Source organism: Haplochromis burtoni, unplaced genomic scaffold (genome assembly GCF_018398535.1).
Source record: "Haplochromis burtoni strain Fernald_Lab_line unplaced genomic scaffold, NCSU_Asbu1 Contig_862, whole genome shotgun sequence".
NCBI lineage: Eukaryota > Metazoa > Chordata > Actinopteri > Cichliformes > Cichlidae > Haplochromis > Haplochromis burtoni.
Genome location: NW_024583223.1, coordinates 71,237 through 86,236, shown reverse-complemented (window position 1 = coordinate 86,236; position 15,000 = coordinate 71,237). Strand labels below are relative to the sequence as shown.

Here is a 15,000-nt window from a genome sequence, read left to right as displayed (position 1 = left end):
GAAGAGATACATTATTTCTCTGAAATCTCTTAAGAAGCTGCGTTTGCGCTCAAAATTTAGGAATCATAAAACTGTAATACAGAAAACTCGCACGTGCTGAGTACTCAATCTATAAAAAACAAGGGTCATGGTAAACGAGACGATAAGAAAAGCTGAGCTCAGCAAAGAATCTTCACTCACAATCATGCAGACGATGCGGACTCGTACCTTAAAGCCTCTCATGCACAGAAAGGACTTATAAACACCTTAACTTCTATTCCACTGGGATATTGTGGTTCATCACGCCTCACCTCGTTGTTTTTCACAATAAAATATTGCATTATAACAATTTAACTGCAACAGATAGGCCTACGACTAAAAATCTCAAAGAAAGATGCGTTCTCAAAAAGACGAGGCTCTGCGGTTTAGTGGCGCTCATACAGACGCGTTACACTGGCTCAGCCTCTGTGACATCCGGCTTTAATAAGAAAAAACAGGTGGTTTGTTTCGAAAAACCACGTAACGTCACTTCCGTGTTACTAGTTTATATGCCTGGCTTGATCCACTAGATTTCAGCAAACAAAGATAATCGAATAAAGAGCTACTAAACTAGAGGGAGCTGTTGATATTGTGATATTGTGAGATGGGGAGGGCAGTTGGGAGATCTAACTAGACACAAGAAATCATAAATAAGAAAAGTCCTAAGGAAACACTGGCTCAAAGACATCTGTTAATAAAGTAATTATCATAAATCAGTTATCATTTGATTTAGTTGGGCACTTATCTTGAAGTATTATTTAAATTCAACCTTAAATAATGGCCATCGACAAAAAAAAGCATGTTAGGGACCCCTTAAAAAGTCTGCAGACTTTGTCCTTTGAACTTCTCTTATAGATTTCATTTCAGGAATTATTAGGTAGTCATCATAATGTCTCTGGAACTTTTTGATGTACTTCAAAGTATTTTTATTTAGTTTAAAACACTTTTAAGTCAGATATTTTAGACCTGACAACTGTCATGATATGCGTAAAGTTGTTGTTTAAGGTGCAGTTCATGTGGAAGCCACAGGAGGGTGGTGTTGAGCGCATAATAAAAAGTGATAGCAAAACCTAAAAGACTGTCATGTCTGCTCCCTGAAGCAATATCGTAACAGCAACTACATGCAGATTTTTTTTAAATAAATATTTTCCATACAAATTACGATGTTATTAAACGGAATAAACCAGGTCTTTTTAAACCTTTCTGGATTGTTACTTCTTCTATTAACTGCTCTTTGGAGTTTGAATCATTTCTTTCATGAACTATGTGAGGCAGAAAGACGTTACAGATTCCCCTATTTGCTGATTCATGCATGGTTACCTCCAAGTCTGTGTTTTCACATTTAGCAATCATTGTATTGTTTTTGACGGTTACGATTTTTTTTATTTTTTATCTTGACAGTTAATCCCTTCGTTTCACTTGACAGGATGCTTCAAGTAAGCGTGCAGCTGTGTTGCAGTGGCTTAGTCATGAGTCACTCTTGACTAAAAGGTTTCTCTTTCCATCATTATACCCACACCGTCTCAGCGCCAAACTGCTCAAAACCAATTAGTTGCCCTAACTTAGTCATCTTAAGTAAGTTTTACTCAAATTTTTTGAGGCAACGAGTTTGCATAGTTTTTTAAGTTCTGGGAACTAATGAAATTTTACAGTGTATGTGTCAGTGAAATTTTCTATGATATAGACGGTACTTTCACACACTGTCTTGTTTCCTTAAGGGTCATCACGACAAGTGCATCTGCATATTTGATATGGCAGTTTTGTTTGGTTTATTTATTTTATTAAAATTCTAAATGCACTTCCTGATGCTCCTGTCCCATACAGGCTGGGGACAGACAAAAAACTGGAAATCTTTTGTAAATTGGTAACCACTACAGTATGGCGACACATGCAGTTATCTATAATAAAGAATCCAACAACACCTGGGATTTATTGTCACACCTGCAAGTGAGCTCAGTTTTCAGCTTAAACAATGTTTTTTTATTTGCACAGACAGACAGATGTTTTTTTGATCCCACACGGGAATTTGCAACATGATAAAAAGTAAAAAATAGTACTGTCTACAATTCACAAGAAATAAACAACACAGTTATAGAAAAGTGCCTCTTGGTAACAGGCTTATACTGTGAGATAGAGTAGGAATTAATACATTTACAACAGAGATAAAAACCAAAGAACAGTAACAATTAAGTTAGTAAAAAAACAGTGAAGGTAAGACTGACAGAGTGTAAGAGAGAAGTGCAAATTTCATTAATAAAAAATATTTATACAGTAAATATAAGAAGAACAGCTGAATGAAAGTAAAATATAAAATATGTTTGGGCTTTTGTCCCTGGCAGGTGTGATCACGTGTCACAGAATGAAGAGTTATTAACAGCTTCATAGAGAACGGTAGGAGTGATTTCCTGTAGAGTTCTTTATGGCAGCAAGGTTTAATCAGTCTGAGGGGGAAGGAGCTCTGCTGCCTCAGAAGTGAGGAGTGGAGCTGTTGTGATGGGTTGTCCATGATGGAGGGCAGTTTGTTCAGTGACCTCGTGTCCCTCACTCCAAACACCTCCAATTTCAGACCAATGATGACTGCGGCCTTGCAGATTAGTTTCTTGATCCTGATGGCATCTCTGTCACCGATGCTGCCCCTCCCCCCAAGTAGACAACAGCAAAATAGATGCCATTCACTAACAACACCTTACTGCTTCTTCCTACATTTTATTAGTGAAATGAATAATTGTGTTTTTCTGTCAATGATTTTTTATGGTAAATGACCTTGTCATCTGCATACTGTACTGTGTGAGGGTTTCCTGGAGTAAACTTGTAGGGTAGCAATAGGAAACATGTCATTGGAACAATTTTTACAGTAAGTATTGTGCTGGAGTGAAGATGCTTTGAAAGTGCCTGTACCTGTATCATTTAGCAGAGGTCACGTTTATTTCTTGGTACATTTAGATTAGCTTCTATTATGAGTTTCCTGGTTTGAAACAGTCCTGACTGCTACCTGTCGATCATCCACACTAGATGTATTTCCAAAGAAGCCTTGGGTCATTCAGGCCAGTCGATGCTTCTTCCTTTCTCTGACTGGATTTTTTAGAAGATGTGTTGGATGAAAGACGAGGTAGAGAAGAGTGTGTTCACAGCTATCCCAAGTTTGGCCAACAGGCAGTAGATTCTTGGAAGCTTGAATCACATTGATTTATGAAATAGTGGTCTAAATGCTTTCTTCGGCCATCATGATCTTCTGTTACTCCTGCAGCATGGATCAGCTGTGGCGTGGTGCCCAGGGATTTAAAAAGCAGAAAGCTTTTAAGATTATTATGGCAGCCGTTGTGGTTTTCTTCCTCTGTTGGAAGCTGTATAATATCACACGCTGAAAACATTTCATTTTGACACAAGCAACAAAGCTTGTTCAGTCACAGCATCTGATTCTGTATGCCTTCGTGGGTGTGGAATTCCGGTATCGGCTCCTGAGCATTCCCAGGTCTCTGTGTTCTGGTCAATCTGACCCCCCATCCCCTTCCTTGATGTCAAACAAATCTTATCAAGTCTACAAAACGGACATGAATGGACACGAAGCCAAAAACATCAGCACATCCATTGTATGTTTGTATATTTTTTGTGTTATATAACCTGAAAGAAGAAGTGGCTACTTTGTTTTCTGTATGTTACACTGCATTTATTAGCAGTGTAACATAAACCTAGCACAATCAAGTCTGTTTGCAGCATTAAAGTACACCCACACAGCCAACAGACTAATTAAAGGAATCTTTGGTGATCATTCTATGAAATTGGACTCACTTGCTGATAAAACCATTGCGTTGGAAACAGCTGTAAAAACAGTGCACAACTGTTGAAAAAAAACACAGAACAGTTGATAAATTCCTCTGTGTACTCCATGATTCAGGTCCCGTTTGAAGCCTCTAGTTTGTTTGATTTACTTTATTTGGAGGAATGACGGCAGATGAATTAGCTTTCATTCACCTTTTTGTTGAAAATAACCTAAAACTTACAAAAAATAACTTGGTAATACACATATATGTAAGACATCAAACCTAAAACTCAAACCTGTAAAAATATGTACAAACAAACATAATTAAAAACATATAACAAAATCCAGAGTAGAAACTGATGAAGAAAAGTACAAATTGGGGTTTGCTGTAATTCTAAGTGACTGAAAGCAATCCTTTGAACCTCTCCAAATAACACAAGTGGAGGTGTACATCTCCACTTGTGTTATTTAGGTGAGTTCAGTTAAGGTCTGTTCATTTTTAGACATCCTTTTAAAAATAACAGGATTTCCAGGGGATGTCGATCCCACCCTGAACTATACCCTTTATAGTCATCAGGTGAGGATTTTACTTACAATACTAAAGGCTAAATTCATTTTCATAGACAAAATGCTTATTTTTCATATAATTAAATTTTGTCTTAAAAAAAAAAACTCTTCATCGTAAAAGTGAAAACATCTTTCAAAATTCAAATTTACTATGCGCAGTTCATTTTAACATGTCTCCATTGTGCTCCAAAAATGCTTTATTTAAAACAAACTACGACAAAATAACTATGGATAAAAAAGCGATATGGATATTTGTTACATTTTGGTATATATGGAAACAACAACAAAACAAATCTGCAGAAGATATATTAGAGGTATATAAGACATGCAGAGAGATTTTTTTTTTACAGTGCATACTGCAAGAAAGTAAATGACGTGTGGTGAAATTATGGCCACTTTTTCCTCTGTCACTAGTTTATACAAATGAAGCTTATGTGCAAGTTCAATAACGAAGATCTGTATTCACTCATCCTGGGTCAAAGTATTCACCAAGTAGCTGAATTCTGTATTTTAACCATGATCAGTTTTTTCTCCTTAGCTCTCAGCGTAGTAAATAAGCACATATGCACAGTTCTATTTTATTCATCTCCCAGAGATTTTTTAGGGTTTTTTATGAATATGAAAATTGAAAAACACAGGCTGCAGGGCTGAAAGCTGTAAAAGCTTTTCTATTTAATTTGTGGCATAATAACAATGCATGTATTCTGGAAATGCTGTGTATTGCTGGTGATAATGAAGACCACCATTAGGGCTGTAGTAATAAAGCTTATGTGTAAATTCAATACAGAAGATCTGTAATCACACACTTGCCTGCTTTCCTGGGTGTGTCTACTGCTTTCCCACGCTGCTAATCTCACAAGTGACATCATTATTCTAGTCCAATCATCTTCACACTCGCCTTCTTTGAGCCAATCAGCGTCTGCTTCGGTTTAAATCTGTCCACTCCATCATTCTCCCTTTCAGACTCTCTTTTATGCAACTCACCTCCTCCCCAGCTACACCTCAGACACCTTAGCCAGAGCTCTACTCAACCCTCAGTTTTCATCTTCACCACCTCCACCAGTGTCTAGACTCTGAGGGGATCCTGTTAAAAACTCAATCACTGGGATTCGGTTCTGCCATGATGAGTCATTGAACTCTAATCACCAAATACATTATTTTCTCCATCTCAATAAATCATGCTTAATCCTTACAAGTGATCTCTCCTTATTGAAAAAGCATTGATGCTGATCTAAAAAGTGTTTATGGTGCATGTTAGTGATTTTTTAATTGTTAAATTCTGATGAGCTGTATTAACAAATTTAGCAGTTTGAAAAAAGTGAAAAACGTTTGTTGACACATCTGTAACATCATAAAAACAATGCAGTTTTAAATATAAAACACATCTTGTACAAACTTCAGCAAAAACAAAAACAAAAAAATCTGATAAAAATGTAAAATTAACATTTAAATGAGTAAATATGTTTTTAAATGCTAAGTTTACTTTTAGTTAAAAGGCTGTTCCAAAGTATTTGTGTGTGTTTGGGTGCAAAAAAATAATGTAAATAAATAATGTTGCTGAATAAAAAGTAATTGACATCTTCATCGTTTCAAGCAGAGTCAAAACAGAGCACAGGGATGGGCAACTCCAGGCTTCGAGGGGCCGGTGTCCTGCAGGTTTAAGATGTGTCCTTGATCCAACACAGCTGATTTAAATGGCTAAATTCTCCACAGGCCTGGTAATCATTCATTTCAGGTGTGTTGACCCTGGATGATATCTAAAACCTGCAGGACACCGGCCCTCGACGCCTGGAGTTGCCCACCAATGACATAAAAAGAAACATGAAACTATGTTTATGGCAATAAAGTTACAAAAAGTGTTTATGTGTTGTTTAATGTAAGAAGTCAGTAATACTATCACAGATAACAGTTTGCAGTATATCAACTTTCAATGGTTACAGCGTTAGCTTAATGATAAATGTGTTAAAATCAGTTCACTAACAGCACAGATATTTCACTATTGATTAAAAAAAACTATATATTTTTATTTAAAATAATAAGAAAGAGCTACATTTTGTGCTTTTGGATTAGTATGAGTCACCATGATGGATCTCCAAAACCTTAGCATTATAGTGAAATGTGAAAGTAGTTTTTGTAGATAAATATCTACTTGTCAGTTACACAGAATAAAGTCCTCCATGCGTTGACATGAGATTGAATTCATATCCTCTCAGGAGTGAAACAACATGCTGCTCACATCTGAGTCAGAAGAGAGCATATTTCTCTTTTCATCTTCAATAAGCTAACGGATTCTCTACAACCGTCACCTGTTTCAGCTCTTGCTGTTGATCCTGATCGTGGTCAGGCTGCTGTCTCTGGCCTACACCAAGATCCCAGAGTGAGCCTTTTGGTTCAGTTTTATTACATCTCAGCATGGCCAGTAAGTGTTGCCTGAAGTTTCCACACAGGCCGAGATACAGCAGAGGCCTCAGGCTGGCGTGAAGGCAGCCTAACGCAGAGGTGACCATGAGAAGGGTTTTTAGTGAACTTTCAGAACCTTCCTGTGAATCGTTAGGAGGATCCCGAAGTCTGTTCTGGAGAGTGTCCAAAACAAGTATGAAGTTGTACGGCATCCAACACAGACAGAATACGACCACCAGAGACAGGATGACGGTGACATTTCTCTGGATTCGGGCCCCATTAGAGCTGCACTGCCGCCATAGCATATGTGAGAAGATCATCAGCATGAATGCAGGTAGCACCAAGCCAAATATGTGGTGGAGCAGGCGTGACCACAACTGCCAGTCAGTTCCAGATTGAGGGTAAATATTAACACAAGTATTATCTTCTGTGTAATTATTTTTACCCACCAGGAAAATCCAGTCAGGTGCAGTGAGGAGGACAGAGATAAGCCAGACTAACAGGCAGCTGATGTGAACTAACCAGTGCCTCCCGTGGGAATATAACTGGATGTCACGGATGGATGACAGATAGTTTTGAAGACTGATGCAAACCAGCAGAAAGATCCCACAGTAGTAGTTGAGCTAGAAGAAGACAGGGAGAACTTTTAGTGTAAGATACAAACCTCTAACATCTATAAAAATTACACTCGACTTCTTCACTTTCACTTCTGTCCTACTCTAAACCTCTGTATCTAATCTTGTTCTCATCTTAAACATGTTTTAAGTACTCAGAGGATGTCACGTGTCATCCTGTTGAGTATAATGATTCTGTTCTGCATGTTCTGCCAAGAATCTACAAAAGAGCTGGAAATGACAGAGTGCAGCCAAATATAATCCAAGCCAAAACAACTTTCTCACAGCTTCACAGAAAATGTATTACTTTCACTTTCAGTCTCTATCTGTTCCACACAACATCTGGTCCTTACCTTGAAAATGACCCCAAAGACCCAGCTGAAAATCCCCCAAAACCAGTCACAAAGCTCAGTTGTCTGTGCAGCCCAGAAGGGCAGCATTAACAGGAGGAGGATGTCCGCGATACTCAGGTGGAGAATAAAGGTGTCCGATAGGCTCCACAGTCTCCTCTTTTGAACCAGAACTGTCAGGAGAATAATATTTCCCAGGATTCCAACAAAAAACACTATGGAGTACAGAGCAGGGACCCACACTGCCTCACTGCCTCTTTTCACAAAAGACTCATCCCCTGGATAGTCATAGGTGATGTTAGGGTCATAGTCAATTCCACTGTACACATCCAGATCATCTGTACTCATATTCATGTTCTGTTGAACCAAAACAAAAAGTTAAAACACATGTGTTGAAACACAGAGAGAAGACAAAAGTGCTGCAGTGCCTCAGAAGCTCTATGTTAGAATAGATTCCTCTCTCTTTCTTTCTCTCTGGGTAAAAGTGAAGTCAGTTCCCTGACATTTCCCTTTGGGAAGCCCAGATGAGCCTTTATAATACATACACAAACACATCACAACTCATATGGTGTGATGTAGCAATCGTGGAGTGGACATAAAAGGAAAGTACAGTACTCCGTTTCCCTTTGGTAAGCCCAGCTTATAGTGAATGCAAAACATACAACAACTCACATGTTGTGATTTAGCAATTGTGCGGCTGACATAGACGGAAAGTACAGTTCTCCTTAGTCACTCACTCTCTCACACACTATAAAACTGCCTCACAGCTTTCCTTTTTACCGTTGTTAAAATAAAGCTTCTACAAAACCAGCTAAGCTTGCGCACACAGTTATTGCAAACAGAAAGTAGACAGAATTATCAGTAACTTCCATGGCTGCCAGTAAAATGTTCATAATGTTAAAAGACATATTGCAGGAGGGCTGATATATGCAAACAAATGCACTTACTTCACATAAAGAGCTTCAGCTGCAGAGTTTGAGAAGCTTTCTGTGCGTGTGATGCTAAAAGCAGGACTTCAGTATGTCCTACCGCTTCAACTCCAAGTAAACCAGTGTTAAAGGATCAGTACTGGTCGGATGTTTCTCGCTTTGCCTGGGTTGACGTAGAATGCAGGGCAAAAAAAAAAACTGTCAAAACCGCACATAAAGAGCTTCTAACACTAGAGGGAGCTGTTGACAACATGACTTTGTGAGATGGGATGCAGGGCAAGGGCACAGTCGTTTTAACAGTCACTTGACTTCACCCGTTCCAGGAATTGAATTTTAATCAAGATTGTCAAATTTGGATTAATTGAATTAAAAAAAAAAAATGCATTCCTTTGAAAAAAGTTTCAAAGACAAACTTTGATCGATACAAAGAGAAATATGTTGCAAAATGCGAGAACTAAGAGATAAGAACATTTCAAAAAACACAATTCTGTTGCTCCCTGGCAGCAAAATATACGTAATGAGATGTGGTTCAAGACTTTTCCACAACACTATATGTCACACAAAGCTACAGTAAAACAACAAAATACATTACATAATGGATATCGATTGCGGATTTTCTCCCATATCACGTATCATTTGTCTAGCTGTTTGATGTACCAATATGATAAATATATGTTACAGGTGGCTGTAGATATTCACTGTTGTTTCTCTCTCCAGACCTTCCATGGAATTTTATTTATCCCATAACAAATAAACCAAGCAAATAATTTCATTTCACGGGTGCAATTAAATCCCTTGCGTGTAAATTTAACGTTTAGTACTCAGCAGCCATGTGCAGAAAGAAGCCATTGCGCACGGGAGACTGTCTGATTTGCATGCGCCAGTTTTATGCTTTCGCGCATAGCTCTCTGCGAGAAATCCTGCTCTCACGAAAAAACAACTTTTGACTGTCTGGACGCGAAGCCCAAAGGAGGACGGGGTCCTAATGTGATTGGTCACTTTAATGGCCACTTCAGGGTACTGCGGAAACTGAGTTACACCTGAGGAATTAAATTGCGGCCGAGAACAGAAATAATTTCACTGGCGTAAAAAAAAAAAAAAATCATGACAAATATAATTCCATGGATAATATTCATTTGATTTAGGGTTTTTTTTTAGGCCTTCTCTTGTACACTTTCTTCAGGCTTTTTAGGGACACACCGAGACCAGAGTAATATTTTTAATTATAATCAGAAATTCTGTGTCCAATATTACAATACACCCACAGGACCAAAATTATTTAATTAAATTACTTTACTTGTTGTTAAAGATGCGCAAGGAGCTTTAGAAACAAGCCATTTAAAACATCTTACAGCCGGTAAATTTCGTTGATGAGGTCTACTGGTCTCCAGGTTTCAGTTGCAACTTGAAGCCTGTCTACTGGTTTGCTCAATTTTCTTCTTTTGACAGAAAAATTAGTCTTTAATTATCTTTGCAGTGAAAAAATGCTTAGATTTGAAAAAAGAGAGCCTTATTATTACATGCATAAAGATAAAACATAAAGCCTAAAACTCAAACCTGGCAAAGAATGTAAACAAACATAATTAAAAACATCTATACAACAACATCAACAGCACAAACATTTAAGAACAAAAAGTAAAAACAAGGAAAGCAGAACAAATGGTGACTAAGCAGTGGTATAAAAAAGCATTCATATCCCCGTTATGCTGTTACTGCTTAATAAAATCCTTGCCTTCAGGAGTTTTGTAATCAATGAAAAGAGTGTAGGAACTTTAATCTCACTTTAAATACAGGTGTTCTGTGAAGGTCTCAGAGATTTGTTGGTGATCATCAGTGAATAAAAAGCATCATGAAGATTAAGGGATGCACCAGACAGGACGGGGATGAAGTTATGAAAAAGTTTAAAGCAGGGATAGGTTATAGAAACATTTCCCAAACTCTGAACATCTCACAAAGCAATGTTTAATGCCTCATCTGAAAATTGAAAGAGTGTGGCACAACTGCAAACTACCAAGGCATGCTCATCCACCTAAACTGACAGGCTTGACATGCCTACTTGCAAAATGCTGTGTGGTGGAAAACTAACACTGCACCCCATCCCCACCATCAAACATGGTGGTGGCAGCCACATGATGTTCAACCTGTTCAAGGCTGCAAAAGGATTATGACTCAAACAGGGGTCCAGATGTAATTATTATTGTGAATCTCTGGTGAGACTAGAAAATTGCCGTTAACAGAGGCTCTCCATGCAGTCTGACCGAACTGAAGCTATTTTGGAAAAAAGGAATGAGCAAAAAATATAGTCTGTAGAGACATACCTGAAAAGACTTGCAGCTGTAATTGCAGCAAAAGGTGGTTTGATAAAGTATTGATTCAGGGGACTGAATACAAATACATGCCACGTGTTTCAAATTTGTAAAAAATGTTTAACACCATGTATCATTTTACTCTCACTTCATAATTTTGCACCACTTTATGTTGGTCTATTAGATAAAATCTGAATAAAATACATTTTGGTTTGTGATTGTAATGTGAGAAAATGTGGAAAAGTTCAAAGAGTATGAATACTTTTTCAAGACACTGTAACTTTCAGGCTTGATTATTGTTTGGCCAACTGATCAGTATGAGAGTAAGATAAGATAAGATAACCTTTATTAGTCCCACGTGTGGGAAATTTGTTTTGCTACAGCAGAAAGTGGACAGTACAAAGTTAGAGTAGAGTACAGAGTAAGTAACAGTTTCCTAGTGACTGGTACAAAATTGAATGTTTTAATGTTGTAATGCTTTCTGTTACACAGAACTGTGACTGAATAAAAGCAGTCCTTTGAATAAGACTGGTATACAACTCCATCTGTTTTATTCGGGGACTCAAGTGTATTACACCGAATTTGTATCCATGCTGCTTTTGGAAATAACAGAATTTCCAGACGATGTGGATCCCAAAGCACTCTTAAATGAGGATTTTTACTTTCAATTTTAAGAGATAAATACATTTTTGCTAATTAATGAAATAATTAAATTCATTGCAGTTTTTTCCTCACAAAATTTCTTAAATTCAAATTCAAATTCAAATTTTATTTGTCACGTACACAGTCATACACAGTACGATATGTAGTGGAATGCTTGGACAACTGCTCGTGACCTAAAGAAAACAAAAAAGGAAAAGGCTATGAATAAGATAGGAAATAAATATGAAAAATTAAAAAGGGTAAATTTAACTAGGAAGGAATAAAATATAAATTAAGGTTAAAAATGAAATAACTGTACAACACAAATTAGAATGAAGGGTAAATTTAACTGGGAAGAATAAGATAAAATATATAAATTAAAGTTGAAAATAAAATAACTGTACAACAAAATACACAATACACAATATAGAACTATATAAGAATGTATGAAGAAATCTAAATATAAATAAATATATACACAATAACAGCAGCTGTACAAGTATTAACCGGAAATGAAGAATATAGTGACCAGTGTTGTGCAAAAACAAAGTCCAGAAAGTCCAGTGTGTGTGTAAGAACTATATGTGTGGGTCAGTACTGTGTGGTGGTGTGATTGAGAGACCGTATCGCCTGCGGGAAGAAGCTCCTCCTCAGTCTCTCTGTGTTGGTCTAAAGAGTTTTTTTTTTAAAACTATCCACAAAGCACTACATCTTTTAAAATTGAAATTTACAATCTGCAGAGATTTACACAGTTCATTTAGCATGTTCAAACACTTCTTAAAATTGACACATTTAAAAACCAACTCTTAAAAAAATTACTATCAACTATATGGATAATTGGTGGAAAATAATGTACATAGTTTGGAAATACTGTATATTGTTGATGAGGGAATAATAAATGGCACTTTTGCTGATGTAAAAGTTTTAGCTGTATAAAGAACATGTGGAACATTATAAAAAATGTTTTAGACATAAACACACATTTTAAGCAAAAATCTTAAAAGCAAAAATAAAATTAAAATAACAAATTAACAATTAAATAAGTCAACATGTTCCTTTATGGCGATTTTACTTTCAGTCTGAAGGCTACTCCGCAGCACTGACTAGAGGACAGGAGCTGGAGATGTTCCTATTTTCATTCGAGTGAACAAGACTAGAAATGAGTACATCAGAGAGATGGCCCAGGTTCAATAGTTTGTAGACAAAGTTAGAGAGACATGGCTGACATGCTTTGGACATATGCAGAGGAGAGATTGGAGATATAGTGGACAAAGAATGCTGAATGTGGAGATGCCAATCAGGAGCAATCCACCGAAGAGATTTACAGATATAGTGAAAAAGACGATGAAGAGGGTTGGTGTGACAGTGATGGATACTGAGGATAGGTGAAAATGAAAGCAGATAATCTGCTCTGGCGACCCAGCTGAAAGTAAAAGTAAAAGAAGATGAAAACATAGATAGTGTGAGTATGTGTTACATCGATTATGTTGATTAGAGGTAACCATTTGGGAGAGACGTCTATTTAAATTCAGTTTGAATTATTGTTATTCTTGGTCAAAGGAATAAAAAATACAAAGAAAAACAGTTTCAATGGTTTTTCTTGGTGTGGCCATTAAAGTGTTAATTCATTAATTGTCAATCCATAGTCAGGAGTGTAACAATATTGTGCTCACATCTGAGTCACAAGAGGGTATTTATGTCTGTTCATCTTCACTAAGCTAACAGATTCTCTACAGCCATCATCCGTTCCAGCTCTTGGGTAGCGGACGGATGTACATAGAGCAATGAAAATCCAGTCAAAGTACACCAAAGTCCGCTGATTCACCCAGTCAAGAATTATGCTTCTAGTCCACCTGTTTTTGAGTTACACAACGTTTTGTAACTCCAAAAAACGGCGTTTTTCGACCGCTCACCGCGATCTAAATTCTGACTCGCTGATCACCCTGTTTTTCAAAGCGGCCGCCCCTTTCTCAGTGGCGCGTTGTAATGACACGGTCTTCAGACCAAAGGTCTGGGTTCGATTCCACCTTGGTCAACATGTTTTTTTCCTAACTACAAATTAATACACTGATCACAGACCGTAATTCATATTGATCAATTTATTACATTTCTGCAAATTTTATGATTTTACCAGCTTTTCTAATATGGACCTCAATTCTTGTTAACAGTCCATGGCACGAAATACTCTTCCCTTTAGGCTCTCTGTGTATGTGTGTTGTGTATCAATATTTCTCCATTTTAAAGTATTACTCCTCATATCATAGTATTTCTGTTAAACAAAGTACTTTTACTACATCTTAGTACTTCTGCTAATCATAGTATTTTGCAAATCATAGTATTTCTGCTACTTTTTGGTACTTGTGCTAAATACAGTATTTCTGCTAAATCATACTATTTCTACTATATTATATTTTTCTTTCTAAATATAGCATTTCTGCTATATAATTGTATTTCTGCTATGTTATAATATTTGTGCTAAACCAGAGTATTTGTGCTGACATAGTATTTCTGCCAAATGATAGTATTTCTGTCAAATTATAGTATTTGTGCTAAAACATAGTATTAATTTAAAATTACAATATTCATAGTTCATCACAGTGTCTCTGGTAAATCACAATATTTCTGCTTGTTGTACTATTTTTCTAAATCATAGTGTTTCTGTAATGTTTAAGTATTTTTGGCTAAATATATTCTTTCTGTTATCTTATACTATTTCTCCTAAATTCTTGTATTTTTGAGAAGTTATCATGTTTCTGGTAAGTTACAATATTTCTGCTAAATTCTGCTATGCTATTGTATTTCTGCCAAGTATTATGTTTCCTCTAAGATATTGCAGTTCTGCTAAGTTATTCCATTTTAGCAAAGTTCTTTTGCTTCTGCAAAGTTTTTACAATTTCTGCAACTTTTCAGCTTTTTCAGCTACTTTTTGCATACAGCTTCAGCTTTAAGCATCCACACTGCATTTTCGCAGGAAATGCAAATTTTTCTAGTTATTATTTTATTTGCTCCACTTTCACTTAATCACTTCATTTTAGATGTTCACGTAAATTTCTAGTGACTACAAATCTGGAATTTCTAACAAGGTCCAAAACAGAAAGTGAAGCTTTACTTTATTTTAGTTTCAGCTCTCCATTGTGTTATCCTTTGTTTTCTTCATGTAATATGCAGTTGTTTGGCAGCAGGACTAGAGCAGAGCATGGGAGACAGAAGTAAAACCAACCAAGTACTGAGGAAATCCGAGAGCTTAAAAACACATGAAATAAAAAAGGAGAGAGGAATTAGCCTGGGAAAACACAAGAAATCTTAAATAAGACTACTCTTAACTAAGGACAAAGAAAAACAAACTCGAAACACTGGGTCAAAGACCAAGGACCATGGCACTACATCAATGTTTTAGATAAAAATAATGCAGTT

At 36.7% G+C, this 15,000-nt stretch overlaps 3 protein-coding genes across 5 annotated transcripts in view; all 3 read right to left on the bottom strand.

Moving 5' to 3' along the window:
• LOC102296080 (C-X-C chemokine receptor type 3) overlaps nucleotides 1–380 on the bottom strand; it is a 9,939-nt gene extending 9,559 nt beyond the window's left edge. The window contains exon 1 of one of the 3 annotated variants that reach the window (XM_042215904.1): nucleotides 181–380. In XM_042215904.1, coding sequence (XP_042071838.1) covers nucleotides 181–222 — 42 coding nt within the window. In that variant the 5' untranslated portion in view covers nucleotides 223–380. The other 2 variants (XM_042215905.1, XM_042215906.1) reach the window with 2 other exon arrangements.
• The window catches only part of LOC121812820 (C-X-C chemokine receptor type 3-like), a 20,714-nt gene that overhangs the window by 4,627 nt on the left and 1,087 nt on the right, over nucleotides 1–15,000 (bottom strand). Inside the window, exon 3 of the mRNA XM_042215909.1 lies at nucleotides 13,293–13,344. Within this exon, the coding sequence (XP_042071843.1) occupies nucleotides 13,300–13,344 (45 nt within the window). The 3' untranslated portion in view covers nucleotides 13,293–13,299. The remainder of the gene's footprint in view (nucleotides 1–13,292; nucleotides 13,345–15,000) is intronic.
• On the bottom strand, nucleotides 2,425–8,801 carry LOC121811837 (C-X-C chemokine receptor type 3-like). Its single transcript, XM_042215907.1, has 3 exons — nucleotides 8,657–8,801; nucleotides 7,713–8,066; nucleotides 2,425–7,368 (listed from the first exon to the last, which is right to left on the bottom strand). The coding sequence occupies exons 2-3, from the start codon at nucleotides 8,061–8,063 to the stop codon at nucleotides 6,619–6,621; spliced, it is 1,101 nt and encodes a 366-aa protein (XP_042071841.1). The 5' UTR covers nucleotides 8,064–8,066; nucleotides 8,657–8,801; the 3' UTR covers nucleotides 2,425–6,618.

What these genes read in the sequence shown, in the direction of transcription:
- LOC121811837 (XM_042215907.1), bottom strand. Translation starts at nt 8,063, where the DNA reads ATGAATATGAGTACAGATGATCTGGATGTGTACAGTGGAATTGACTAT. An exon ending in TCTTTGGGGTCATTTTCAAG is followed by an intron (nt 7,369 to 7,712) that starts GTAAGGACCAGA and finishes GTCTTCTTCTAG; the next exon opens with CTCAACTACTACTGTGGGAT.